General features: G+C 40.8%; 2 protein-coding genes across 5 annotated transcripts in view; both read left to right on the top strand.

Annotated features, from left to right (window-relative positions):
- The first annotated feature begins 147 nt into the window (after positions 1-147).
- On the top strand, positions 148-21,347 carry psip1b (PC4 and SFRS1 interacting protein 1b). 4 transcript variants are annotated; one of them, XM_082145836.1, is made up of 21 exons: positions 148-324; positions 583-681; positions 793-854; positions 1,688-1,826; positions 10,036-10,536; positions 10,621-10,798; positions 11,181-11,321; positions 11,480-11,620; positions 11,779-11,919; positions 12,196-12,345; positions 12,721-12,861; positions 13,138-13,287; positions 13,760-13,909; positions 14,745-14,920; positions 15,318-15,538; positions 16,304-16,341; positions 18,856-18,932; positions 19,089-19,190; positions 19,603-19,759; positions 20,317-20,374; positions 20,480-21,347. In XM_082145836.1, exons 1-21 carry the CDS (start codon positions 307-309, stop codon positions 20,484-20,486), a joined length of 2,847 nt encoding a protein of 948 aa, XP_082001962.1. In that variant the 5' UTR covers positions 148-306; the 3' UTR covers positions 20,487-21,347. The 4 variants fall into 4 exon arrangements, with proteins under 4 accessions (XP_082001962.1, XP_082001961.1, XP_082001963.1 ...); XM_082145835.1 differs by having other exon boundaries at positions 577-681; XM_082145837.1 differs by lacking the exons at positions 13,138-13,287; positions 13,760-13,909 and having other exon boundaries at positions 577-681.
- Positions 21,348-22,159: 812 nt separating this feature from the next.
- The window catches only part of ttc39b (tetratricopeptide repeat domain 39B), a 37,127-nt gene continuing 31,288 nt past the window's right edge, over positions 22,160-27,998 (top strand). Inside the window, exon 1 of the mRNA XM_082145905.1 lies at positions 22,160-22,417. Within this exon, the coding sequence (XP_082002031.1) occupies positions 22,373-22,417 (45 nt within the window). The 5' untranslated portion in view covers positions 22,160-22,372. The remainder of the gene's footprint in view (positions 22,418-27,998) is intronic.

The raw sequence follows: 27,998 nt of genomic DNA, 5'->3' as shown, positions 1-27,998 counted from the left end.
GTTAAATATAACTCAAAATATTTAGTAATTATGTTTAACATTGAGAAGAAACCAATGTTATTAATTATATTAAGAATAAATATTAACCCAAACCTCCCTCTCTCTGTGTAATGGTACATTCCTCAGGCACGCTGCTGAGAGCGGGAGGCGGACTGAACTATTCCACCGGTGCTGAGGGGAGAAACACTCTCCCGCAAGTCTTCATGTCCTTTCATTCATCGCGTGATAATATTTTTAACTATTGGTGTATTTTTCCGTTTGTTTTTAAATCAAAGTGTTAATAAAATAGCCTTTGAGTAGGTAGATATGCAGAAGGGAGTGAAGGTGAGTTCATATACAAACAATGGGCGTGTGTTAGCCTAAGCTAGCTAAACACGGCTATCATTTTATTTACTTAAATGTCGATAGCAATGAAAGGATAATAAAATCATATTATTGTTTTACAAAGGCAAAATCACGGCTGATTTAATGCATGTAAGATGTGTCTCTGCCGGTAAAGTGTGTTGTTTATTGTTTTGGTGTGTTGAAGACACATGATGAGTGTTATTTGTATTCATTTGTATTTTGTTTTCTCAGATGAAGATTAACGTTAACGTTACATCTGATCAGAACACCGATGATTTTATCCCAGGCGATATAGTGTTTGCTAAGATGAAAGGTTATCCTTTCTGGCCTGCCAGAGTGAGTTTCTGTACTGCAGATATCAGGCATATTCATCACATGTAAAACACAAACAAACAAGTTGAAATCTGACTGTTTATGTGTTGTTGTTGTTGTTGTTTTGTCACTCAGATTGGTGAAGGAAAAGCCCCAAGAAATAAGATCCCCATCTTCTTTTATGGAACACACTCCACGTAAGTGAACTCGGATCAAACACACACGTGATGAAACAATCAAAACAAAACGCACAGCCTCCATTAAACCACAGGTTTGCTATGTATTGTACAACTGTCCGCGTAATACGTTGTTTTACAGAGAAACTCGAATTATAATGCAGAAATATCTAATCTATGTATAGAATAAATCATCTTAACGTGTTTATAAGACCACCTCAGGACATAAGAATGAGAACACAAAGTTGGATTAACAGTAGATCACACCACTTATGGGTAGCAATATTAATTATTATAAATTTTTACATACCATATGTGCAACGTTTGGAGCCAAATGATCATTTAAATTCAATAATATAATTTACATTTGCTATTTACTACACTAGTTTTAACATATTTTAACGTTTTAGAAGTTGCAAAATGAAAATGCATTATAGATATGTTTAACATGTTCAAGCTAAAATCGTAGCAATATCGGCATACGCCACATAGTTTAATGCGAATATGGTCACTATGATTATGAGCATAATTGCATTAGTTTGATCGTAGTGTCGCGTTTACGTGAGGTAAAATTTAATCACAATATTGCAAAAAAAACATTATAGGGCAATTCCACGCAAAACTGTCACATCCATAACGCCAACACAATGCCATGTTAAACATTTCTCTTAGTTGGCGTTATGGATGTGACAGTTTTGCGTGGAATTGCCCTATAATTGCATTATTGGTGCACATGTAAACATAGTCAATCAGACAAATAAACTAAGTTTACATGGACTACAATATTCCGATATTAAGACAATAGTCATTGTCACTTGCAATTTAGTAATAACTAGCATTTCACTCTCTTGCAGAACATTTCTCTTCCCCAGAGACATCGCCCCCTACTGGCCAAACAAAGAGAAGTACGGCCGGCCCATCAAACGGGGCGGGTTCGAGGAGGGCATGTGGGAGATCGAGAACGACCCGGGCGTGGGCCTCAGAGGTCACAAGGTCAGTGTTGTTTGCTGTTAAAGGGTTAGTTCACCCAAAAATGAAAATGATGTCATTAATGACTCACCCTCATGTAGGGGTGTGCGATATGATGATTTTTGATCGTGGACGATTAAAATGTCTCCACGATCTGCTTTTGAAGAAATATCGTAGAATCGTGCATTATATCTGTTCTGGCGCCTCTGTCCCAACATACTGAACAACGCGACATATATTCAGATCAAATGTTAACGCAGCGGAACGGGACTGCCGTTCACAAAAGTTCACAATTTGCATGTGCTTTAATGCCTTGTCGGTTAAACATTTAATTTGCGTGCTGATGCGCTGTTCTAACGTGTGCGTTTCTCAGCTCGTACATGCGAAGCTCACATGCACTAAAAGCCTGTCTACCAGCGCCTGGATACTGGACTAAGTTATCTTTCGAGTCCTATTGTGCTTATACTGTTAAATACACACAAGGTTTACATAAACAAAGTCGGTTATGTCTAAAGTGAAAGCAAACTTGAGAAAATTGAGAGAAAATCTGCTTGTCAAATGCGTGTATATTAGACGCGTCGCGCAGCTCTTAAAGAGACAGTAGTAATAGTAAACACTCTGCAGCTTGTCCTTAAAGGGATAGTTCACCCAAAAATAAAAATTCTCTCATCATTTACGCACTCTAATGTTGTTCCAAACCTGTTTTAATTTCCTTCTAATAGTTTCTAATATTTTTCTAATATTAATATTTTGAAGAATGTGGCTATCCAAACAGCTGGTCCCCATTGACTTCCATAGGAGAAAAATATACTATGGTAGTCACTGGGGTATATCAACTGTTTGGTTACCCACATTCTTCCAAAGAACTTTTATTTTCAACAAAAGAAAGAAACTTATTCGAGTTTAAAACAACTTGAGAGAGTAAATTATGATAATTTGAATTTATGATAATTTGAATAAAACAACAAAATGCAAAGAGAAAATCACTCACTGCTCTTGACTGATAACTTTAATAGTAGCTTTAATAAGTATCAATGTATAATTTATACAGTGAAGTTTGTTTTGTTTTATTTTCATATTTGTTCATTTAATTACTTTCTTCAGTGCTACTGTTAAATACACCTACTGTAGCTGAAAACATAAAGCACTGTTTAGCCTATTTAATTTGTATATTAAGTTGTGTATGTGTAATGTGTATCTTTGATCTTAATATTTAATAACAAAGAAAATAATGACAAATATATTTATCTTCGCCCCTGTCTGCCATTTTTTTATTTTGTTACCTAAGGCTTTGTTTTTAAAATATGGACAATAGATTGGCTGTAATGCTAAGTCACAAAATAGTAACATAAACCAACATAAAAAGAATCGTGATAAAATCGTTAATCGTGATTTTCCTGAAAAAAATCGTGATATGATATTTTTGCCATATCGCCCACCCCTACCCTCATGTCGTTCCAAGCCCGTAAGACCTCCGTTCATCTTCGGAACACAGTTTAAGATATTTTAGATTTAGTCCGAGAGCTCTCTGTCCCTCCATTGAAAATGTATGTACGGTATACTGTCCATGTCCAGAAAGGTAATAAAAACTAGGGGTGGTTAATCTGTCTGATTTCCCGATTCGATTCGATTACGATTATTGAAGTCCCGATTCGATTACAGTCGATTTTCGATTATTAACGATTCTCGATTAGCAATTATTGATTTTCCATTTCACAACAGTAAACGAAAATACACTACAAAGTGATTGCAGTATTAAAAAAAGTCAGCTGCTGAATTACTTAACTCTTTTATTGAGTAACAACAACTCAAAGCACTTTCTGTGTCGTGTAGTTATAACTTCAGAATTATTTGTATGTAGCTTATGTTCTGTAGAACACAGAAATGAATACATCACATTGTATTGTGACTCATCAAGTTGAACTAAACAATAACAAATAAATGAAAGGCTTATTTCCTTTAGGAAGTAGATCAGAACCAACATACTGTAGAAATTGGACAATTTTCTTCTAGAAAGACAAGGTGTTCAGGTGGAAGAAGACTGCAGGTTACAGTCGAAACATGTCAAGGTAAAGAAAACGTTTTTTCTCCACCTGAACACCTTGTCTTTCTAGAAGAAAATTGTCCAATTTAATCATTAAGAAGACAAAATGAACATTTTTGAACAACTTACTGTAGCTTCAATTAGTAACATACAAAGCCACTCTTATACACAACTAAATAATAAAGAGTTTGGACTTGAAATGTTTGCTGTATACTACAATCAAAAACAGCTTATACAAAAAAAGTGAATGAACATCTGCAGAGAGCACAGTCAAAATGTAACTTTTTGTGACTGAAATTGTATATTGCAGTATAACGTACGTATGACAGATCGGTTTACACAGTGTACTGATGTGAAAACTAAACAATACAGAAAGCAGCTCTCATACAAAAATACTAAATAGGTAACAATGAAATTGCCAATTTTACATACGTTAGCTTTTAACGAAGAAGGTGCCATTCGAATTTGGCGCTCAGCCATCATGAGTCTGTTATGTATGTGCGCGACTCTGTTATGTGCGCGACTCTGTTATGTGCGCGTCTCTGTTATGTGCGCGACTCTGTTATGTGCGCGTCTCTGTTATGTGCGCGACTCTGTTATGTGCGCGTCTCTGTTATGTGCACGCCACAGACTGTCCGCGCACTGCACGTCCGCTTATAGTTCCGCCTTTTGCGTTCCGTCAATATTACGTTATTAGAAAAAAAATATATATATATTTTTTTAGAAAATCGATTTTTTGACATTTGTGAATCGATTCAGAATCGTCCACGTCCGCATCGCGATGCATCGAAGAATCGATTTTTTCCCCCGCCCCTAATAAAAACATCATCAAAGTAGTCCATGTGACATCAGTGGGTTAGTTAGAAGTTTTTAGAAAAACCCAAAAAACCCGACTTTATTCCACTATTCATTTCCTTCTCTCTGGGCCTCGAGTTAGTTCACGTAGTGTAACAGTGTAGCGCTTCTGGGTTGTACGTCACACGCATCACACACATGACCAGCGTCGGGCCAATAGTAGGGCTGGGTACCGAGTTCGATACTTTTTAGGTACCGACCGAATTGCCTCGATACTATCGAGTATCGAAAAATGACATGTTGTTCAGTTCCAGATTTCGAGACCTAAGGGGTTAACTCGTCAACGTCAGTGCTCAAACAAATACATATGAAATGCACAACGACACACATAAAGTCGCTCACGCACATACACGCAAACTCTACACACACGAGACGCGCGGAACTCTCCGCGCACATGATACTCACATGAGACGCGCGCGCACGCACAAACCCTCCACACGCATGCTTATGAGACGCATACTTATATCATTTTTTTTCAGTAAGGATGCATTAAAGTTATCAAAAGTGACATTAAAACATGTGTAATGTTACAAAATATTTCGTTTTTAAATAAATGCTGTTCTTTTGAATTTTTTATTCATCAAAGAATCATGAAAAAATTGGTTTCCAAAATATTAAGCAGCAAACTTTTCATATTTCTGAAGGATCATGTGACACTGAAGTAATGATTTTGAAAATTCAGCTTTGACATCACAGGAATAAATTACATTTAAAATAAGATTTTAAATTGTAATACTATTTCACAATATTACAAGTTTTACTGTATTTTTTATTTAAAAAAAATCAGGTTTGGTGAGCATGAGCTCTTTATAAAACATTTTTTGTTCCTTTGTGCTTTTTTTGTTCCTTTGTGCACTGGCTAGGGAGCATGAGTCAAACTGAAAAAATAAAACCAAAGTTTTTCTGAGGTAATGTGTTATGTAATCTTGTTAAAATGGATTTCATAAAATTGGTATCGAAAAAAGTATCGTTAGGAACCGGTATCGAAACTGAGGTATCGAAATTGGCACCGGATCGAAACAATACCCAGCCCTAGCCAATAGTGAGCTTACGTGTGACGTACAACTCACTATATAGTTATAGTCATTGTCCGCTGGTGTGGACGCTAATATAGTTATAGTTATCGTCCGCTGGTGTGGACGCTAATATAGTTATCGTTATAGTTATCGTCCGCTGGTGTGGACGCTAATATAGTTATCGTTATAGTTATCGTCTGCTGGTGTGGGCAGTAATATAGTTATCGTTATAGTTATCGTCTGCTGGTGTGGGCAGTAATATAGTTATCGTTATAGTTATCGTCTGCTGGTGTGGGCAGTAATATAGTTATCGTTATAGTTATCGTCTGCTGGTGTGGGCAGTAATATAGTTATCGTTATAGTTATCGTCTGCTGGTGTGGGCAGTAATATAGTTATCGTTATAGTTATCGTCTGCTGGTGTGGGCAGTAATATAGTTATCGTTATAGTTATCGTCCGCTGGTGTGGACGCTAATATAGTTATCGTTATAGTTATCGTCTGCTGGTGTGGGCAGTAATATAGTTATCGTTATAGTTATCGTCTGCTGGTGTGGGCAGTAATATAGTTATCGTTATAGTTATCGTCCGCTGGTGTGGACGCTAATATAGTTATCGTTATAGTTATCGTCTGCTGGAGTGGGCAGTAATATAGTTATCGTTATAGTTATCGTCCGCTGGTGTGGACGCTAATATAGTTATCGTTATAGTTATCGTCTGCTGGTGTGGGCAGTAATATAGTTATCGTTATAGTTATCGTCCGCTGGTGTGGGCAGTAATATAGTTATCGTTATAGTTATCGTCTGCTGGAGTGGGCAGTAATATAGTTATCGTTATAGTTATCGTCCGCTGGTGTGGACGCTAATATAGTTATCGTTATAGTTATCGTCTGCTGGTGTGGGCAGTAATATAGTTATCGTTATAGTTATCGTCCGCTGGTGTGGGCAGTAATATAGTTATCGTTATAGTTATCGTCCGCTGGTGTGGGCAGTAATATAGTTATCGTTATAGTTATCGTCTGCTGGAGTGGGCAGTAATATAGTTATCGTTATAGTTATCGTCCGCTGGTGTGGACGCTAATATAGTTATCGTTATAGTTATCGTCTGCTGGTGTGGGCAGTAATATAGTTATCGTTATAGTTATCGTCTGCTGGTGTGGGCAGTAATATAGTTATCGTTATAGTTATCGTCTGCTGGTGTGGGCAGTAATATAGTTATCGTTATAGTTATCGTCTGCTGGTGTGGGCAGTAATATAGTTATTAGGGGTGGAACGGTACACAGAAGTCACGGTTCGGTTCATACCTCGGTTCAGACATCACGGTTCGGTACAAGTTCGGTACAATGGAGGGAAAAGCAAAACAAAAATGCAGAAGGCAATTTTTTTTATTGTGCATGTCTCAGGCTGTACCACCTAGTGTCATACAGTCTCTCCCCTGAGCTAGCTGCAACAGCCTGCCCTGAAGTGTGTAAAGTAAGATGTAAACAAAATCAGACAATCAGCTATAAAACTGAAAATAAAACATCTCTTATTTATGTGCGGACGCACGAGCGAAAGGATGCGCGCGGCAAAAATGTCATCATTGCGGTGTGGGCGGTCGTGCGCGTTGGGTGTGCAAGGCAACATTTCGTGTGGCGGTGTGCAGTGCACGGTTTTTTAGCGCGCACGGCTCCGCATCCGAAGACGCACGACTTAGAGCTGAATCTGGCCGAGCATGTACATCTCACAGCACCGGCACCCAGTTCTTGCGTCTAAATTAGCTGCTTAACGTAAATTAACAAAATGAGCCTACAATAGCAGACATAAGCCCTTTAAATAAAAATAAATGGCCATGTTTTATAAAAAGGTTCACAAAACTAAATACAAATGTTTAGAAATTATGTAAGATAACGTTAATTTAGTTGTAGGTTACGTTCTCATATCCATTTTTTTTTTCTAATGTCACAAGGAATAATTTGGTTTCCTAACTCGATTTTTGTAGTGTGGTTTTAGTGTACTAAAGTGTTGTTGTAGGCTACTAAAATAAACATTCACGAGTGTACCTTACTTCTCACCGCTGATTCCTGATGGACAGTTATACCGAGTCGCACCCTGTCGTTTCAAAGAATAGTACACCGGCGAACGCGAAGTATAAATGCCTCGTCCATTTGGGGAGGCGCGCGCGCGGTCTGTGGAGGCTCGCGCTGCGGAGGCTCGCGCTGCGGAGGCAGGCGAAAGTATAAACAAACCTAGCTTAAGGCGGGGCTACAGATTAGGTGTCCCTAAAGAACCCGCGTATCTAACAGTAGTTCCGCATTACATTAATTTGCATGCGAGTTTTATTTATTTGTATACCGTGTATTCTCCGTGTACATTCATGCACCGAACCGTGACGCCCATACCGATTCGGTTCAATACGAATTAAGGGTGTCACGATTTCGATTTTAAATCGAAATCGATCGAAATTAATGCTCAATCTCGATTATCGAATCAAAAAATGGAATCGTCGATGCTGCCACGCCCCATATGTCACGTCAGCTCGGCTTGCCTGTAATAGGTTTCCTTTTCTCGAGAATATTGAAGCCTTTATTTTTGCATTGCAGCTGCACGGCGAGAGCATCATAGCTCGTCTGAGCGAGCTGATTGGCTGTGCTGCGTCAACTGCACGAACCTATGGCGAGTAGGAGCGCTTGGCGCCCTGCCAACCTCGAGCGCGCCAATTTGGACGCGGCTGAAGTTTATAAATTCAGAGAAAACTCGCCAAAGGACTTTAGGTTTAAATCGACTGAAGCGAAGTACCTAATATGAGCGAAATAGCACGCAGGCAACGCAGTACTCGTTCCCTTATCTCTAAGGGAACCGAGGTTGCGCAAGTAACCAATTACGTTCCCTTACGAGAACGTTCTCTCGTACTGCGTTGCAAACGCTGTGGGAACCCAATTTAAAACGCCGTGCTATTCGCCTGTGACTGCTCTGAGGAGTCCAGGGAGCCCCGGGACTATAATAGGTAATAGGTTATATTGTTTAAGTTTCCAATTGACTGAAGATATAAGTTATTGTTACATGTTGTTAATAAACGTTTTAAATTTGACAATGTAGTGTGTGGTACATTGCGAACAAAGGTCAGATATTATTATATTGCATAAAAGTCAAAAAATGGCATAGCTTGTGCTTTCAAAAAAATTTTTTTTTAAATCGAGAATCGAATCGAACCATGACTTTGGAATCGAAAATGTAATCGAATCGAGGATTTGGAGAATCGTGACACCCTTAATACGAATACATGTACCGTTCCACCCCTAATAGTTATCGTTATAGTTATTGTCTGCTGGTGTGGGCAGTAATATAGTTATCGTTATAGTTATCGTCCGCTGGTGTGGGCAGTAATATAGTTATCGTTATAGTTTTCGTCTGCTGGTGTGGGCAGTAATATAGTTATCGTTATAGTTATCGTCCGCTGGTGTGGACGCTACTATAGTTATCGTTATAGTTATCGTCATAGTTATCGTCTGCTGGTGTGGGCAGTAATATAGTTATCGTCATAGTTATCGTCCGCTGGTGTGGGCAGTAATATAGTTATCGTTATAGTTATCGTCTGCTGGTGTGGGCAGTAATATAGTTATCGTTATAGTTATCGTCCGCTGGTGTGGACGCTACTATAGTTATCGTTATAGTTATCGTCCGCTGGTGTGGACGCTAATATAGTTATCGTTATAGTTATCGTCTGCTGGTGTGGGCAGTAATATAGTTATCGTTATAGTTATCGTCTGCTGGTGTGGGCAGTAATATAGTTATCGTTATAGTTATCGTCTGCTGGTGTGGGCAGTAATATAGTTATCGTTATAGTTATCGTCCGCTGGTGTGGACGCTACTATAGTTATCGTTATAGTTATCGTCATAGTTATCGTCTGCTGGTGTGGGCAGTAATATAGTTATCGTCATAGTTATCGTCCGCTGGTGTGGGCAGTAATATAGTTATCGTTATAGTTATCGTCCGCTGGTGTGGACGCTAATATAGTTATCGTTATAGTTATCGTTCGCTGGTGTGGACGCTAATATAGTTATCGTTATAGTTATCGTTCGCTGGTGTGGACGCTAATATAGTTATCGTTATAGTTATCGTCCGCTGGTGTGGACGCTAATATAGTTATCGTCATAGTTATCGTCCGCTGGTGTGGGCAGTAATATAGTTATCGTTAAAGTTATCGTCCGCTGGTGTGGACGCTAATATAGTTATCGTTATAGTTATCGTCCGCTGGTGTGGGCAGTAATAAAGTTGTCGTTATAGTTATCAGTGTGAACAGCCTTAAAGACTGTAATGCATGGGCTTTGTGTTCCTGACAGAAAGCAGCGCTGGTGAAGCGACTGTCAGAGAGTCGACAGAGACTGAAGGACAGGAAGAAGAAAGCAGAAAATCAGAGCGAAGCCAAAAACCAGACTGGATCCCGTAACGATTCGGTGGCGAAGGCTGATTTGCCAACGAATCGGCCTTCGCCTCCGAAAGCAGCGACGCCACGTAGCAGAGAAACTCAAAGCAAAGCAAAGTCTGAATCTGTCAAGTCGACGGATGATAAAACAACCGAAACCAGGTCGACGCGCTCCAGAGATTCAACGGCAAAGGTCGTCACTCCCGACGAAAGACGGACGAAAGAAGTCGCGCCCGCGAGGAGAGTGACGTCACTCAAGACGGTCGCGGCAGGGAGGAGGATGTTGCCGTCCAGGAAGATTGTTCTAGCGAGACGAGCCGCTGTGGCAAAGACACTTTCCGCTCACAGGAAACGCGTACTGAATAGAAAGATAATTTCAACGGCGAACAAACGAACGGATGCTAACAATCGCCAGAAGGTTTGTGTGACGCCATTCTCCATCACATCTGAACCTGGTTTATGAGTTGCTAATGTTGTGTGTGTTGTGTTTGAAATCATTCAGCCCTTGAGGATTACGCGCTCTACTGCAGATCTGACGGAGACCACCGATGACATCACTGCCACGCCGGTCAGGCCGCCCACTCTGAGACGCAAACGCTCGCTAACAAACTCTGATGTGAAGGAAGACACGCCCACTTCTCTTCCAGTGACGAGCAGCGTTGCCTCCTCCGGCCCAGCAGGTGATCTGAAGTCTTGCTAACGATGTGCTAAGTCTAAGCTAAATGCTAACAACATGTTAAAATGTGTTAGCAGTGTGTTAAATCATGTTAGCAATATGCTAAATCATGCCAGCAACATGTTAAAATGTGTTAAACCATGTTAGAAACATGTTATCAATGTAGTAAATCAGGCAAGCAATATGTTAATTCATTTTAGAAACATACCAGCAACGTGTTAAGTCATGTTAGAGACATGTTAGCAACATACTAAATCTTGTAAGCAACATGTTAAAACATGCTAACAATATGCCAAAACGTTAAAAATGTGTTAAAATATGTTAGAACATGTTCAAACATTTTATTGACTTCAAACTTTCATCAACTTTTATGCGTTCTACTGCAGATCTGACCAAGACCACCGATGACATCACTGCCGCGCCGGTCAGGCCGCCCACTCTGAGAAGCAAACGCTTGCAAACGAACTCTGATGTGAAGGAAGACACGCCTACTTCTCTTCCAGTAACGAGCAGCGCCGGCCCAGCAGGTGATCTGTGCTAAGTCATGCTAGCAATATGTTAAAACATGTTAACAAAATGCTAAATCATGCTAAAACATGTTAACAATGTGTTAAAATATGTTAGAACATGTTAAAACATTTTATTGACTTCAAACTTTCATAAACTTTTATGCGTTCTACTGCAGATCTGACCAAGACCACCGATGACATCACTGCCGCGCCGGTCAGGCCGCCCACTCTGAGAAGCAAACGCTTGCAAGCGAACTCTGATGTGAAGGAAGACACGCCCACTTCTCTTCCAGTAACGAGCAGCGCCGGCCCAGCAGGTGATCTGTGCTAAGTCATGCTAGCAACATGTTAAAACATGTTAACAAAATGCTAAATCATGCTAAAACATGTTAACAATGTGTTAAAATATGTTAGAACATGATAAAACATTTTATTGACTTCAAACTTTCATAAACTTTTATGCGTTCTACTGCAGATCTGACCAAGACCACCGATGACATCACTGCCGCGCCGGTCAGGCCGCCCACTCTGAGAAGCAAACGCTTGCAAACAGTCTCTGATGTGAAGGAAGACACGCCCACTTCTCTTCCAGTAACGAGCAGCGCCGGCCCAGCAGGTGATCTGTGCTAAGTCATACTAGCAACTTGTTAAAACTTGTTAACAGTGTGTCAAACCATGTTAGAAACAATGTTAGCAACATGCTAGCAACGTAGTAAATCAGGCGAGCAATATGTTAAATCATGTTAGCAACGTACTAAATCTTGTAGGCAACATGTTAAAACATGCTAACAATATGCTAAAACATGTTAAAAATGTGTTAAAATATGTTAGAACATGTTAAATCATTTGATTGACTTCAAACTTTCATAAACCTTTATGCGTTCTACTGCAGATCTGACCAAGACCACCGATGACATCACTGCCGCGCCGGTCAGGCCGCCCACTCTGAGAAGCAAACGCTTGCAAACAGTCTCTGATGGGATGGAAGACACGCCTACTTCTCTTCCAGTAACGAGCAGCGTCGCCTCCTCCGCCCCAGCAGGTGATCTTTGCTAAGTCATGCTAGCAACTTGTTAGAACTTGTTAAAACTTGTTAGTTATGTTTTAAATCATGTTATAAACATGCTAAACACGTAGTATATCAGGCGAGCAATATGCTAATTCACGTTAGAAACATACCAGCAAAGTGCTAAATCATGTTAGAAATATTAAAACATTCGAACAATGTTAAATCATGCTAGTCATGTTAGTAAGGTACTAAATTATGCAGGCAACACGTTAAAACATGTTAACACTATGCTAAATCATGCTAAAACATGTTTAACAATAAGTAGCATAAAATATGCTTGCAACATTTTATTGACTCCATTGAGTAAAATCTTCAAACTTTCATAAACTTTCATGCGCTCTACTGCAGATCTGACCAAGACCACTGATGACATCACTGCCGCGCCGGTCAGGCCGCCCACTCTGAGACGCAAACGCTCGCTAACGAACTCTGAGGTGAAGGAAGACACGCCCACTTCTCTTCCAGTGACGAGCAGCGCCGGCCCAGCAGGTGATCTGAAGTTTTGTCAACAATGTGTTAAACCATGTTAGAAACAAACCAGCAACGTGTTAAATCATGTTAGAAACCTATTAAAGCATTCTAACAATGTTAAATCATGCTAGAGACATGTTAGCAACGTATTAAATCATTCAAGCAACATGCTAAAACATGCTAACAATATGCTAAATAATGCTAAAACATGTCTGCGATATGTTAAAATATGTTAGCAATGTGTTAGAACTTATTAAAATATTTTATTGAAAATCTTCAAACTGTCTACTGCAGATCTGACGGAGACCACTGATGGCATCACTGACGCGCCGGTCAGGCCACTCAATCTGAGACGCAAACGCTCTCAAACGAACTCTGAGGTGAAGGAAGACACGCCTACTTCTCTTCCGGTGACGAGCAGCGCCACCCCCTCCGGCCCAGCAGGTGATCTGAAGTCTTGCTAACAATGTGCTAAGTCATGCTAGCAACATGTTAAAACATGCTAACAAAATGTTACATCATGCTTGAAACATGTCTCAACGTAGTAAAACATCCAAGCTACATGTTAGAAAATGCTAACAATATGCCAAATCATGCAAGCTACATGCTAAACCATATCGGCGCAGATGGCCTCGTGGGCAGCGCGGACATGTAGCACTGTTGCACTTCAAGCAACCCGAGTTCGAGTCCTGGCTCGCGGACCTTTCCCGAATCCCGTCCCCCCCTCTCTCTCCCCCTCTCGCTTCCTGTCCACTCTATACTGTCCTATCATAACAAAGGCAAACATTTCCAAAAATAAATAAATATATATATATATATATATATAAAAAATGTTTACAAATATGTTAGAACATTTTAAAACATTTTATTGATTCCTTTGAGTAAAATCTTAAAACTTTCATGCGCTCTACTGCAGATCTGACCGAGACCACCGATGACATCACTGCCGCACCGGTCAGGCCGCCCACTCTGAGACGCAAACGCTCGCTAACGAACTCTGATGTGAAGGAAGACACGCCCACTTCTCTTGCGGTGACGAGCAGCGCCGCCCCCTCCGGCCCAGCAGGTGATCTGAAGTCTTGCTTTCAGTGACAGAAATCTTTTTACGGTTTGTCCACGGATTCTTAAAAATGTTTTAAATTCTTTAATGTAAAAATAAGGCTAGAAACATGAATCAGGTTAGAAACATGCTAAATCATGCTAGCAACATGTTAACATTTTATTGACTGGGTAAAAGTTTCAGACAAGACTTTAAGCCAACATCACAGTTTTACATCACTTTACTCATCTAGTTAACATTAAAATGTCTTAAATTAATGTTACAAAGTCTTAAAATGTAACCGATCCGAGATTTAGATTTCATTTTTTACTCCTTGCTTTTCAAAGTGAATTAAGACAGAAATACATTGCTCTTGTTATATTATTATTTGTATCCCTAAATATTAATATTTTATTATTATTATTTTTATATATTTTCCATTACATCGTATTGATTTGGAAAACCCCTGTTTTTAACTCTTTCCTTGCCAGTGTTTTTTTTTTTTAAGTTGCCAGTCAGCGGCAGCATTTTTGGTAATTTCCTCAACTTTTCAACGCAAAATTCATTCATTGGCGAGGAAAGAGTTAATAAACATTCCTGGTCTTATTTTGTGAGTTATTTTAAAGCTGCACTGTGAAAGAAGTGCTTAACATTAACAAAATTATATTATTATGCACATGTTCCAATTCATATTCTTGCCTTATCCTGATTTTTCTATGAAATCTGTTTTATTTTTTCCTGTAGAAGTAATAAGTCACATTACAGAAGTAAATGAAAAGTTGTGGATGTCGTTTCACGTTTTCATTCTAGTCTTAGATGGTCATTATAACCATAAAGAGCTTCTAACCTGATCAATCTACAGGCTCAAAGAGGAAGCGGCTCACAGAAGAGCCAGAGAAGAACGACGTCAAGAAGAGAAACGCACAAGATGAGGACGAACAGAGACAGACCGCGAATAAACCCAAGGAGACGAAGAGCAACGTTCTCAGCGTGAAGCCGGATGAGACGAAAGAGGAGGGCAACCCGAGAGATGAAGAGGTGAGAGCGGATCAGCTGACCCACGGTTCGGCACGCATGGGATTCGCGGATTAACTGATTACTCGAACCATCATAGAGTGAAAGATTAGCATTTGGACGTGTTTTGTCTTGCCAATTTACACATTAAAGAATTTTAAATGTGGAAGAAGAGGCGAAAATCGGGACTTGCACATTATTGCGGACACACACACATAATTATGTCTAAATATCCGTCTCAGCAAATATTCTCTCGGTTCTGTCGTGAGTGAACAGTGAACACTGGATGTGTGTCAGTGCATCGCTCTTAAAGTGACGGCAGGAATATATTCCTGCCGTTGTCTGTCATTAATGTTAATAAAACCATTTAGGAGGAACCGATCCGGATCTGGATCTGACGTGTCTGTGTGTGTGTGTGTAGAGGAGCAAGATCTTGGCGGAGAAGAGGCAGAGTGTGCTGAAGTCCCTGCAGGGGTTGGTCACGTCCACCAGGGGAAAGCTTCAGTCCAGCGCTGAACACGAAGAGCCTCAGAAACGTCCCGAGAGGAGCCGAGGAGTGCGGAGTGAGAACCGGCTGAGACCGGCCGAGAGCGAGAGGAGAGACCCGGAGCAGAACCGAGGACGAGAACGCAGGAACGCTGAGTGAGTGAGATCGCATCAGCTCTGGGTCTTTCGTTTTACTTTCCCATATTCATGCAGAAGCACAGGAGTCTAATTAGGGCTGCACGATACTGGGAGAAACGTACATTGCGTTTTAGTTTTTTCTGCGATATATGAACAGGATAATGTACATCCAGCAGGTTGTCAAGTCAAGTTTATTTGTATAGCGCTTTTCACAATACAGATTGTATCAAAGCAGCTTCACAGTATTAAATTAAAATAATACAACAAAGTTTGTTTCAAGAGGAATTTATTGATTGATAAAATTAGATTAAATATCCCCAAAATAAAGTTAACCCCTTCGTGTGTGTGTGTGTGTGTGTGTGTGTGTGTGTGTGTGTGTGTGTGTGTGTGTTATATCAGAATAAACCCGACAGGGTGATCAGGATCAGGTGTTCATCAGCCTGAAGGGGTTTATTCTGAGATAACACACACACACACACACCTCTGAAGGGGTTAACAACCGGCTGGATCTACATTATCCCGCTTATTACACGTCTGCTTCCCACATAAGTACATAACTAGACACGATATTATTGATCTGAGTTGAAATATTTTATTAGGCCGGTTATCCTGGTTATTCTCTTTTAGAAACGATTTCTCTTTCTGCGACGTCGTGGTTAAAGGACTAAAACTCTGATTAACGTGAAGAAGATGCGTCATTGCGTCACGTCTGGTTTGGACACTGTGTTATAGTTATTATAGCATCATATATACTAGTTACTAACTGAGTGTGTGTTTCTACAGGCAGCAGAACAACACCAGCAGAGAGGAAGATCATAACGGTGAGACGTGTGTGTGTGTGTGTGTGTGTGTGTGTGTAGAAGTGAGAGAGTGAGTGTGAGTGTGTGTGAGAGAGAGTTGAGTGTGTGTGTGTGTGTGTGTGTGTGTGTGTGTGTGTGTGTGTGTGTGTGTGTGTGTAGATCTCTGTGTGTGTGTAGATCTCTGTGTGTGTGTAGATCTCTCTGTGTGTGTGTAGATCTCTGTGTGTGTGTGTGTGTAGATCTCTGTGTGTGTGTGTGTGTAGATCTCTGTGTGTGTGTGTGTGTAGATCTCTGTGTGTGTGTGTGTGTGTAGATCTCTGTGTGTGTGTAGATCTCTGTGTGTGTGTGTAGATCTCTGTGTGTGTAGATCTCTGTGTGTGTAGATCTCTGTGTGTGTAGATCTCTGTGTGTGTAGATCTCTGTGTGTGTAGATCTCTGTGTGTGTAGATCTCTGTGTGTGTAGATCTCTGTGTGTGTAGATCTCTGTGTGTGTGTAGATCTCTGTGTGTGTAGATCTCTGTGTGTGTAGATCTCTGTGTGTGTGTAGATCTCTGTGTGTGTGTAGATCTCTGTGTGTGTGTAGATCTCTGTGTGTGTGTAGATCTCTGTGTGTGTAGATCTCTGTGTGTGTGTAGATCTCTGTGTGTGTAGATCTCTGTGTGTGTAGATCTCTGTGTGTGTAGATCTCTGTGTGTGTGTAGATCTCTGTGTGTGTGTAGATCTCTAACTGTGTGTGTGTGTGTGTGTGTGTGTGTAGATCTCTAACTGTGTGTGTAGATCTCTGTGTGTGTAGATCTCTGTGTGTGTGTAGATCTCTGTGTGTGTGTGTGTGTAGATCTGTGTGTGTGTATGTAGATCTCTGTGTGTGTGTAGATCTCTGTGTGTGTAGATCTCTGTGTGTGTGTAGATCTCTGTGTGTGTAGATCTCTGTGTGTGTGTAGATCTCTCTGTGTGTGTGTAGATCTCTGTGTGTGTGTGTGTGTGTAGATCTCTGTGTGTGTGTGTGTGTGTGTGTGTGTGTGTGTGAAAGTGAGAGAGTGAGTGTGTGTGTGTGTGTGTGTGTGTGAGAGAGTTGAGTGTGTGTGTGTGTGTGTGTGTGTGTGTAGATCTCTGTGTGTGTGTGTGTGTGTAGATCTCTGTGTGTGTGTGTGTGTGTGTAGATCTCTCTGTGTGTGTGTGTGTGTGTGTGTGTGTGTGTGTGTGTGTGTGTGTGTGTGTGTGTGTGTGTGTGTGTGTGTGTAGATCTCTGTGTGTGTGTAGATCTCTGTGTGTGTGTAGATCTCTGTGTGTGTGTGTAGATCTCTGTGTGTGTGTGTAGATCTCTGTGTGTGTGTGTAGATCTCTGTGTGTGTGTGTAGATCTCTCTGTGTGTGTGTAGATCTCTGTGTGTGTGTAGATCTCTGTGTGTGTGTAGATCTCTGTGTGTGTGTAGATCTCTAACTGTGTGTGTGTGTGTGTGTGTGTGTGTGTGTAGATCTCTAACTGTGTGTGTAGATCTCTGTGTGTGTAGATCTCTGTGTGTGTAGATCTCTAACTGTGTGTGTAGATCTCTGTGTGTGTAGATCTCTGTGTGTGTAGATCTCTGTGTGTGTAGATCTCTGTGTGTGTGTAGATCTCTAACTGTGTGTGTGTGTGTGTGTGTAGATCTCTAACTGTGTGTGTGTGTGTGTGTAGATCTCTGTGTGTAGATCTCTGTGTGTGTGTGTGTGTGTGTGTGTGTGTGTGTGTGTGTGTGTGTGTAGATCTCTAACTGTGTGTGTGTGTGTGTGTGGATCTCTAACTGTGTGTGTGTGTGTGTGTGTAGATCTCTAACTGTGTGTGTGTGTGTGTAGATCTCTAACTGTGTGTGTGTGTGTGTGTGTGTGTGTGTGTGTGTGTGTGTGTAGATCTCTAACTGTGTGTGTGTGTGTAGATCTCTAACTGTGTGTGTGTGTAGATCTCTAACTGTGTGTGTGTGTGTGTGTGTAGATCTCTAACTGTGTGTGTGTGTGTGTGTGTGTGTGTGTGTGTGTGTGTGTGTGTAGATCTCTAACTGTTTGTGTGTGTGTGTAGATCTCTAACTGTGTGTGTGTGTGTAGATCTCTAACTGTGTGTGTGTGTGTGTGTAGATCTCTAACTGTGTGTGTGTGTGTGTGTGTAGATCTCTAACTGTGTGTGTGTGTAGATCTCTAACTGTGTGTGTGTGTGTGTGTGTGTGTGTAGATCTCTAACTGTGTGTGTGTGTGTGTGTGTAGATCTCTAACTGTGTGTGTGTGTGTGTGTGTGTGTGTGTGTGTGTGTGTGTGTGTGTGTGTGTGTGTAGATCTCTAACTGTGTGTGTGTGTGTGTGTGTGTAGATCTCTAACTGTGTGTGTGTGTGTGTGTGTAGATCTCTAACTGTGTGTGTGTGTGTGTGTAGATCTCTAACTGTGTGTGTGTGTAGATCTCTAACTGTGTGTGTGTGTGTGTGTGTGTGTGTAGATCTCTAACTGTGTGTGTGTGTGTGTGTGTGTAGATCTCTAACTGTGTGTGTGTGTGTGTGTGTGTGTGTTTCAGCTCCTCTGTCGGTCACAGATTCTTTGCTCTACCGGCTGCACGGTGACATCAGAATCTCAATGACGCTCGACAATCCAGTAAGAACATTTATATATTAATCTTTTTTTTTAGGATTTACACAATTAGTCATTTTTTGAGTATTTATTTGATAAATTGTGTATTACATTTATCATGGTCTCTCTCTCTCTCTCTCTCTCTCTCTCTCTCTCTCTCTCTCTCTCTCTCTCTCTCAGGATGTGAGTAAGTGTCTGTCGGCTCTGGATGAGTTGAGCACCGTCCCCGTCTCGTCTCGGAACATCCAGAACCACAGCGAGCTCATCGACACGCTCAGAAAGGTGAACACTTGCTCTTCCCCCGGTTACTGAAGGGAAACTAGTCCTACACTGCAAATAAAGCTTTTCTTACTTCGTAGTTTTGTCTTGTTTCCAGTCCAAATATCAAAAATTTCTTAAATCAAGATGCATTTACTAGATGAGTAAAATGACATAAGATATTATGTCTTGTTTTTCTGGGGAATTAATCAAAATGAAGTGAGTTGATGCTTAAAACAAGCAAAATGATCTGCCAATGGGGTGAGAAATATAATCTTAGTTCAAACAGAAACAACATTATTTTTCTCCCCATTGGCAGATAATTTTGCTTGTTTTAAGCAAAAACTGCAGTGTAGTTCAGTCGTAACGTGTGTGTGTGTGTGTGTGTGTGTGTGTGTGTGTGTGTGTGTGTGTGTGTGTGTGTGTGTGCCGTCAGATGCGCTGGTTTCGAGGCAGCGAGGCGATCATGTTTAAAGCCTCCATGCTGTACCATCGCTTCAAGAACATCTACCTCATCGGAGACGCAGACGAGACTCTGAGTCAGGAGTACATCGACTCGCTGCAGGAGGAGAGAGAGCGGGGCGAGCGAGCAGGTGAGACACCGAGACTCGTGTTGTTCATCTCCAGGATATGAATTACAGTTTCACTAGGAACAATGCTAATTCTTGATATCAACAATGACGTCATCACTCGCAGAAATACTCATTCTTGATATCAACAATTGAATTTCAACTAGTAAAGACTATAAATCTTGACATCTGTATCTGTATTTTCACTAGTGAAATGTCACCATAGGCTGCCATTCAAGTTCAGTTGTTGATATCAAGAATGGATTTCTTACTAGTTGAAATACCAAATTTCACACATCAGAAATACAGTTCTTACTAGTAAAAACCTTCATTCTTAATATCAATAATTAGATTTTCTGAAAAGCACACTGTGCTCTGATTGGTCGGCTGGAGCAGTGTGTTGTGATTGGTCGAGCGCTTCGAGTGTGTTTGGGAAATGTCCCGCCCCTTCCCATAAACACCAGTTTAACACACTACTATCTAACTCAACCAGGCCCCGCCCCTTTATTCTGCGCATGAATTATTATAATGAGGAATATTTTATAGTTTATAGTAATAACCGAGTCTCTGTGTCTGTTCAGTGATCAGTCCGACGGGCGTCTGCGAAGAGACTCAAACCACTGGACACGTGCCTCACAGGTATGACATCATCATGACATCATCGTTGCACCCCTGATCTGACCTGAGCTTGTGTATTCAGCCCTGTGTGTGTGTGTGTGTGACTGACCTCATCTGTGTTCTCAGGAGCTGACCCGAGGACTCGCCCGCCGGAGTGTTTTTAACCTTCTTTCTGTTGTTATTCCTGAATCGGGAGAGAGAGAGAGTTTTATCGGATCGCCGTTGCAGTTATTTATTGGCATTGAGACGAAGAGTGTTTCGTCTCGTGTAAACCACACGTTCCCCTCGCTGTCAGTGTTTCAGGAAGTCCTCCCGCTGCTGCTTTTAGATCTCTTACTTCACGTGTCGTAGATGAATCCCGGTGGACGAGTGTCGTTCTGCAGGAAGAGAGAGAGAGACACACTAATATAAACACGTGTTTATCCCGTCAGGATCTCGTGTGTGATGCTGATGGTCCAGATTTATACGCCTTCCCCTTTCATCACAGAGCATTAACACACACATGAAGACTTTATCTGTGTCTCTTACAGTCATCATGACACTACAGCTAGAGTCCTCTCGCCGTTACCACTAAAGCAGTGTCTACAACACACCTCGTAATCTGTTAGAGTTTCTCCAACACTTCAGATGGACGCTTGTTCTCGGTTCTGTTTGTACGATGTTAAACGCAAGCATTAAGATGTTCAATAGTGTGTGTGTGTGTGTGTGTGTGTGTGTGTGTACACAGGGCAGCTATATCATCATCATCATCAGTGTACAGTAACACTGGGCTCGTTCACACACACTGATCTGGTCTGAATCCGGTGCTAACGCGGCAGACGATGCCTTTACCCCGTGTGTGTGTGTGTGTGTGTTTGGAGACATGTAGCTGTCACACACACTCACGCTGCGCTCGACGCCCCTAGATTTGTATTATAAAGCACTTGCATGTGCTGCTTGTGTTGATGTTACAGTCAATATGATCTCGATCACATTAAACTGATCTGCAATACGCTCCGCTGCTTGTGTTATGATTTCATCCCAGCATCTGATGATAAAAGTGCAATCTTTCATTTCCAGTGTCATGATACAATGGCTGAACATTTGGTTCACACAAAATTGGATTACTAAAGCATGTATATTATATTTTAATCTATTCACACATATATATATATAGGCTTATGTGTGTGTGTGTATATATGTATTTGTGTATACGTTAGTCAACATTTGAAGTGGATCAAAACCTCTCATCAAAATTGGACATAAATTTTGAACAAAACCCGTTCATGTCTTAGGATAAAGAGTCTTTTATATAGATTAACGTGTGAGTATATATTTGTGTATATACAGTATATTTATGCACACACAAATACACGCCTATATATACACATATATATGTTTGTGTATATGGCTTGAGTGTATATATATTTGTGTTTGTGTATATATTTATATATATATTTTTTTTTTTATGTGTGTGTGTGTGTGAGCAGTAAATTTGTCACACTTTCCCGTGTAACAGTAACTGTGAGTGTGTGTTCCAAGTGCAAAGTTACACGGAGTTTAATAATCCCACTATAGCGAAGATCCTGCTCATGAATTATAACTCCTGACGTCACGCGCCAAACTGATTGGCGTCGGTCTGTGGGCGAATCAGCGAAGCCTGCCGCGGACGGGGCGTGGTTCATGAATGGCTCATGAATATTAAATCAGGCTATGCGCCGGTAAGTTTACCAGGAATCGATTAATATTCATGAGCTGTGGTTTCTCCATAGTAGCACACGTAATTCAGCATCGGGTTCAATGAACTTTAAGGAATCCGTTGCGTGACACAAAACTGCGACGGCTTACGGCAACAATAACTAGTAATTATGGTATTTTTACGATCGTTACCATGGTGATTATTGAATACCCCGCCCTGCGTGACGTGACGCGTCGCTGGGTGGGCGTGTCCGTGCGGTGAATAGAACGTCAGTGGAACACGGACGGATCCAGATGTCCGAGCGTTAACGTTCCGCGCGGATCTCAGGGAAACACAGCGCCATGGCTCGGGTCGGTACCGGAGCGGACGGCGCGGACCCGGAGGAGGTGAGTGTCGAGTGTCTGCCCGCGAACTGTGTGTCCGAAACCGGACCAAACCCGGTGAGCGACCGAGCGCGCGTTCCCGTGCAGATGCTGACGGTTAAGACGCTTCCGGCCTCGGGCGCGCTCTTTAGGGAACCTACATAGTGCACTTCAGTGTGTGTGTGTGTGTGTGTGTGTGTGTGTGTGTGTGTGTGTGTGTGTGTGTGTGTGTGTGTGTGTGTGTGTGTGTGTGTGTGTCTAAATATCCTCAAGTCACCAGCCACTGATTTAAACACACACACTGACTCGGTGTGAATAATGAATGCGTGTTTGTTCAGGTAAACCTCGTTTATTGTCATAATTATGCAACGGCAGTGACGTCATAAAGGTTACGCCTGCACTCACGTGAAACTTTTTATAAGCATGATGATGTTTACCGCAGTATCGCGGTTACCGTCATAACTGGTGTTTTCCTGTGCTATGTATGTTTATAGCAATCACATGGTTACCGTCATGATTGTATGTGTGCGTGTGCGTGTGCGTGCGTGCGTGTGTGTGTGTGTGTGTGTGTGTTAATGAGCGATCTTGGGATCACAGTAACGGTGAATCTGCGATGCATGTCATTTGTTATAAAATATTGTCACTTGATGGAAACGTTTCCATGGCAACCAGGTGCTTCAGAACGCTGGCTGACCACTTATCCTGAAACACACACACACACACACACACACACACACACACACACACACACACACACACACACACACACACACACACACACACATAACTGCACTGAGATCATGTGTTGAAAGACTTTTAAAGTGTGCTGTGTGAGTGTGTCTAAGCACTGCATGATGTTTATTTATTGATACACCCGAAGCAGTTGTGTGTGTGTGTGTGTGTGTGTGTGTGTGTGTGTGTGTTGCTCTTCCAGCAGAAGATCCAGTTACTGCTTTTTCCACTGCAGAGCCGGAAACAGGTTAACACACACACACACACACACACACACACACACACACACACACACACACACACACACACACACACACACACACACACACACACACACACACACACACACACACACACACACACACACACTCTCTCTCTCTCTCTATCTCTCTATCTCTCTCTCTCTCTCAGTCACTCACTCACACACTCACTCACTCACTTAATCTCACTAACTCACACACACACACACACACACACACACACTAGGGCTGGGCAATATGGCCAAAAAAAAGGTATCACGATAAATGTCAAATCTTTATTTCTTTCAAGTTTAAAGGCAGATGTTTGCTCCTCAGTGAAAGTTGTAGTATGGAAGCTTGTTTCCGCCACTGAATAATAAATAATAATAATTGCGACTTTTTATCTCACAATTCTGACTTTTTTCTCACAATTGCGAAATATGAAGTCAGAATTGTGAGATATAAACTATTCTGAGATAAAAAATAAAAAAATAAAAAAAGTCCGTCTTTTTTTCCCTTAGAATTGGACTTTATATCTCACAATTGTGAGAAAAAAGTCAGAATTGTGAGATAAAAAGTCGCAATTATCTTTTAAAATGTTTTATTTTGTGGTGGAAACAAGCTTCCATATTGTAGAAACCAGTGTGTTAACTGTGGTGTTAAACTACTCTTTACAGTCAAGTCAAGTTTATTTGTATAGCGCTTTTCACAATACAGATTGTATCAAAGCAGCTTCACAGTATTAAATTAAAATAATACAACAAAGTTTTTTTTTTTTTTTTAGAGGAATTTATTGATTGATAAAATTAAATTAAATATCCCCAAAATATCCCCAACTGAGCAAGCCAAAGGCAACAGTGGCAAGGAACCAAAAAACTCCATCAGGTGACCTAATGGTGTCCTAAAACTCCATCAGGTGACCTAATGGAGAAAAAAAAACCTTGGGAGAACCCAGGCTCAGTCGGGGGCCAGTTCTCCTCTGGCATTTATGAGCTAGAGGCCGGATTGTAGTTTGAACTGTAGGATTATATGAATGCCTGGCTGAAGAGATGCGACTTTAATCTAGTTTTAAACTGGGAGAGCGAGTCTGAGCAACGAACAGTATCAGGAAGACTATTCCAGAGTTTTGGAGCCAAATGTGAAAATGCTCTCCCTCCTTTGGTGGTTCTGGATATCCTAGGTATGACCAAAAGCCTTGAATTTAGTGATCTTAAAGAGCGCGATGGATTATAGGGCGATAGAAGATCCGTTAAATAGACTGGAGCTAAGCCGTTTAGGGCTTTATAAGTCAGTAGCAATATCTTATAATTAATACGGAACTTTATAGGTAACCAATGCAGTGATGATAAAATCGGTGTTATATGATCATATTTTCTTGATCTCGTAAGAACTCTAGCGGCGGCATTTTGGACTAACTGTAGCTTGTTTATTGAGGATGCAGGACAACCAGCTAATAAAGCATTACAGTAATCCAGTCTCGAGGTCATTAATGCATGAACTAACTTTTCTGCATCAGAAACTGATAGCATATTACGTAGCTTAGCAATGTTTCTAAGGTGGAAAAAGGCTGTTTTTGTAACATATGAAATATGATTTTCAAAAGACAGGTTGCAATCGAGTATAACACCCAGGTCTTTTACTGTAGAGGATAAAGTAACAGGACATCCTATGATGTTAAAGTTGTATTGTGCGAGGTTTTGTGGGCGGTTTTTTGAACCGATAAGTATTACCTCTGTCTTGTCTGGATTTAATAAAAGAAAATTACGCGTCATCCAATCTTTTATATCTTTAACACACTCTGTCAATTTGGAAAATTTAGCGTTTTCATCCGGCCGTGATGAAATATATATTTGAGTGTCATCAGCATAACAATGGAAACTAATTCCATGTTTCCTTATAATATTTCTAAGTGGCATCATATATATTGAGAATAACAGAGGGCCTAACACAGATCCCTGCGGCACTCCATAGTTTACTGGAGTTATGGTCGATTTTTCTCCATTTAAATAGACAAAATGGTAGCGGTCAGATAGGTATGATTTGAACCAGCTTAGTGCTTGTCCTTGAACACCAGTATAATTTTGTAGTCGATCTAAGAGTAATGTGTGATCTATAGTATCGAACGCAGCACTAAGATCAAGTAAAACTAGTATTGAGATACAGCCTTGGTCAGAAGCTAAAAGTAAATCATTTGTGGTTTTAACGAGCGCAGTTTCAGTGCTATGGTGCGGTCTGAATCCAGACTGAAACTTTTCATAGATATCATTTTGTTGCAAGAAAGAGCCCAGTTGAGCGGACACCACTTTTTCTAATATTTTAGACATAAATGGAAGATTTGAAATGGGTCTATAATTTGCTAGATTATAATGATCTAATTGTGGTTTCTTAATGAGAGGTTTTATAACTGCCAGTTTAAATGTTCATGGAACATGACCTAAAGATAAAGACGAGTTAATAATATTGAGGAGAGGCTCTTCCACTACAGGTAACACTTCTTTCAGTAGTTTAGTTGGTATAGGATCTAATAAACATGTTGTTGTTTTAGATGAAGTGATAAGTTTATTTAACTCTTTTTGTTCTATAGTTGTAAAGCACTGTAATTGTTCTTGCGGGGTGATAATTGAAGCTGAATTATAAGGCGCGATTGAAGATTGAACGTTTACAATTGTGGTTCTGATGCTTTCTATTTTCTCAGTGAAGAAGTTCATGAAATCATTACTACTGAACTGTAACGGGATATTTTGTTCGGGTGACGTCTGTTTATTTGTTAGTCTAGCCACGGTGTTAAATAAAAACCTTGGATTATTTTGGTTGTTTTCTATTAGTTTGCGGAGGTGCTCAGCCCTGGCCGCTTTTAGGGCCTTTTTATAACGTGACATACTGTCTTTCCACGCGATTCTAAAGACCTCTAAATTAGTTTGTTTCCATTTACGCTCTAAAATACGCGTTTCTCTCTTTAAAACATGCGTAGTATTGTTATACCATGGTGCTTTATTTTTCTCTCTGACCTTTTTTAATTTAATAGGTGCAACCACATCCAATGTTCTAGAGAGAATGGTGCTCATAGTGCTAGTTAGTTCTTCTAGTTCATCTGTTTGTTTGGGTTCAGGCAGCAGCTGAGACAGATTAGATAAGCAATTTGAGAAATTATCTATGGTGGATGGGAGGATTGTTCTGCCTGGTCGATAACGCGACGCCGCATGACAAATTACAGCAGTACGTAATATGCAAGTTACCATGTAATGATCAGTGACTTCATCACTTTGTGGAATGATATCTATATCGGTTGGATCGGTTCCATATGATATAATTAAATCGAGTGTATGATTAAGACGATGTGTTGGTCCGGTGACGTTTTGCTTGACCCCAAATGAATTTAATAAATCTGTAAACGCAGATCCTAACGCATCATTTGGATTATCTACGTGTATGTTAAAATCTCCAACAATTAATGCTTTATCGACATTGACTAATTGGTCTGAGAGAAAATCTGCAAACTCTTTTAGGAAATAGCGTAAGGCCCTGGAGGTCTATATACGGTAGCCAAGGCTAGAGATAATAGGGATGTTTTTCTAACATCTAAGAGCGTAACATTTAGTACAAGTACTTCAAATGAAATAAACGTATAACCCGTTTTCTGAGTAACATTGAGAATATCTCTATAGATTGTTGCAACACCGCCGCCACGACCAATCAGACGGGGCTCATGCTTATAACAGTATCCAGGAGGAGTAGACTCATTAATACCGAAATAATCATTTGGTTTAAGCCAGGTTTCAGTAAGGCAAAGTACATCGAAGCTATTATCTGTGACTATTTCATTTACAATAACTGCCTTAGGTGTGAGTGATCTAATGTTTAGAAGACCTAGCTTTAGAAATAGTTTTTGTTTACTAATAGCAACATTTTCTGTTTTAATAACAATTAGATTTTTCCTAGATCCTGCATTAGATTTATTATTTGATCTCACTAAACGAGGAATAGACACGGTTTCTATGCAATGTTCTACACTAGTATTTATATCAGTTGAATTGGTGCAGCAGAGACTATGATTTGGACTTTTGGTTACTAGTCAAAGGGTATTTAACATTTTGGAGATGTTATCTGACAGAAGAGCCGCTCCGAATCTGCTTGGGTGTAAACCATCAGCACGGAAAAGCCTAGGACGCTCCCAAAACAGATTCCAATTATTTACAAAGAGCAGTTTCTGCTCATTGCACCATGACATTAACCATTCATTTAGCGCAAATAATGTGCTGAACTTTTCATGCCCTAGTCGGTACGTGGGAAGCGGTCCTGACACAATGATCGTTGTTTCAGGCGATGTGCTGCGTACCGTATCGATTAGATTCCTGAAGTCTTTCTTCAGAATCTCCGTCTGGCGCAGCCTGATGTCGTTCACTCCCGCGTGCAGGACCACAGTTCCGACGCACTCGTCACCGTTCAGGATCTCGGGAACGCGAGCAGCGATTTCAGAAACACGAGCACCAGGAAAGCAGTGACTGTGCACCTTACTTTTACCTAACGTAGCGTGTACGTGCCGAACGATGGAATCGCCGATGATCACAGCATCGCGTTCTGTTTCGCGAAGAGGGGAGAAGCGGTTTTGTGTGGATAACTCGAAAACCGGGAGG

Source organism: Leuciscus leuciscus (assembly GCF_965113295.1).
Source record: "Leuciscus leuciscus genome assembly, chromosome: 18".
NCBI classification, from domain to species: Eukaryota; Metazoa; Chordata; class Actinopteri; order Cypriniformes; family Leuciscidae; genus Leuciscus; species Leuciscus leuciscus.
This window is presented reverse-complemented; position numbering and strand designations above follow the sequence as displayed.

What these genes read in the sequence shown, in the direction of transcription:
- psip1b (XM_082145835.1), top strand. An exon ending in ATCCTTTCTGGCCTGCCAGA is followed by an intron (nt 682 to 792) that starts GTGAGTTTCTGT and finishes TTTGTCACTCAG; the next exon opens with ATTGGTGAAGGAAAAGCCCC. An exon ending in TGGGCCTCAGAGGTCACAAG is followed by an intron (nt 1,827 to 10,035) that starts GTCAGTGTTGTT and finishes TGTTCCTGACAG; the next exon opens with AAAGCAGCGCTGGTGAAGCG.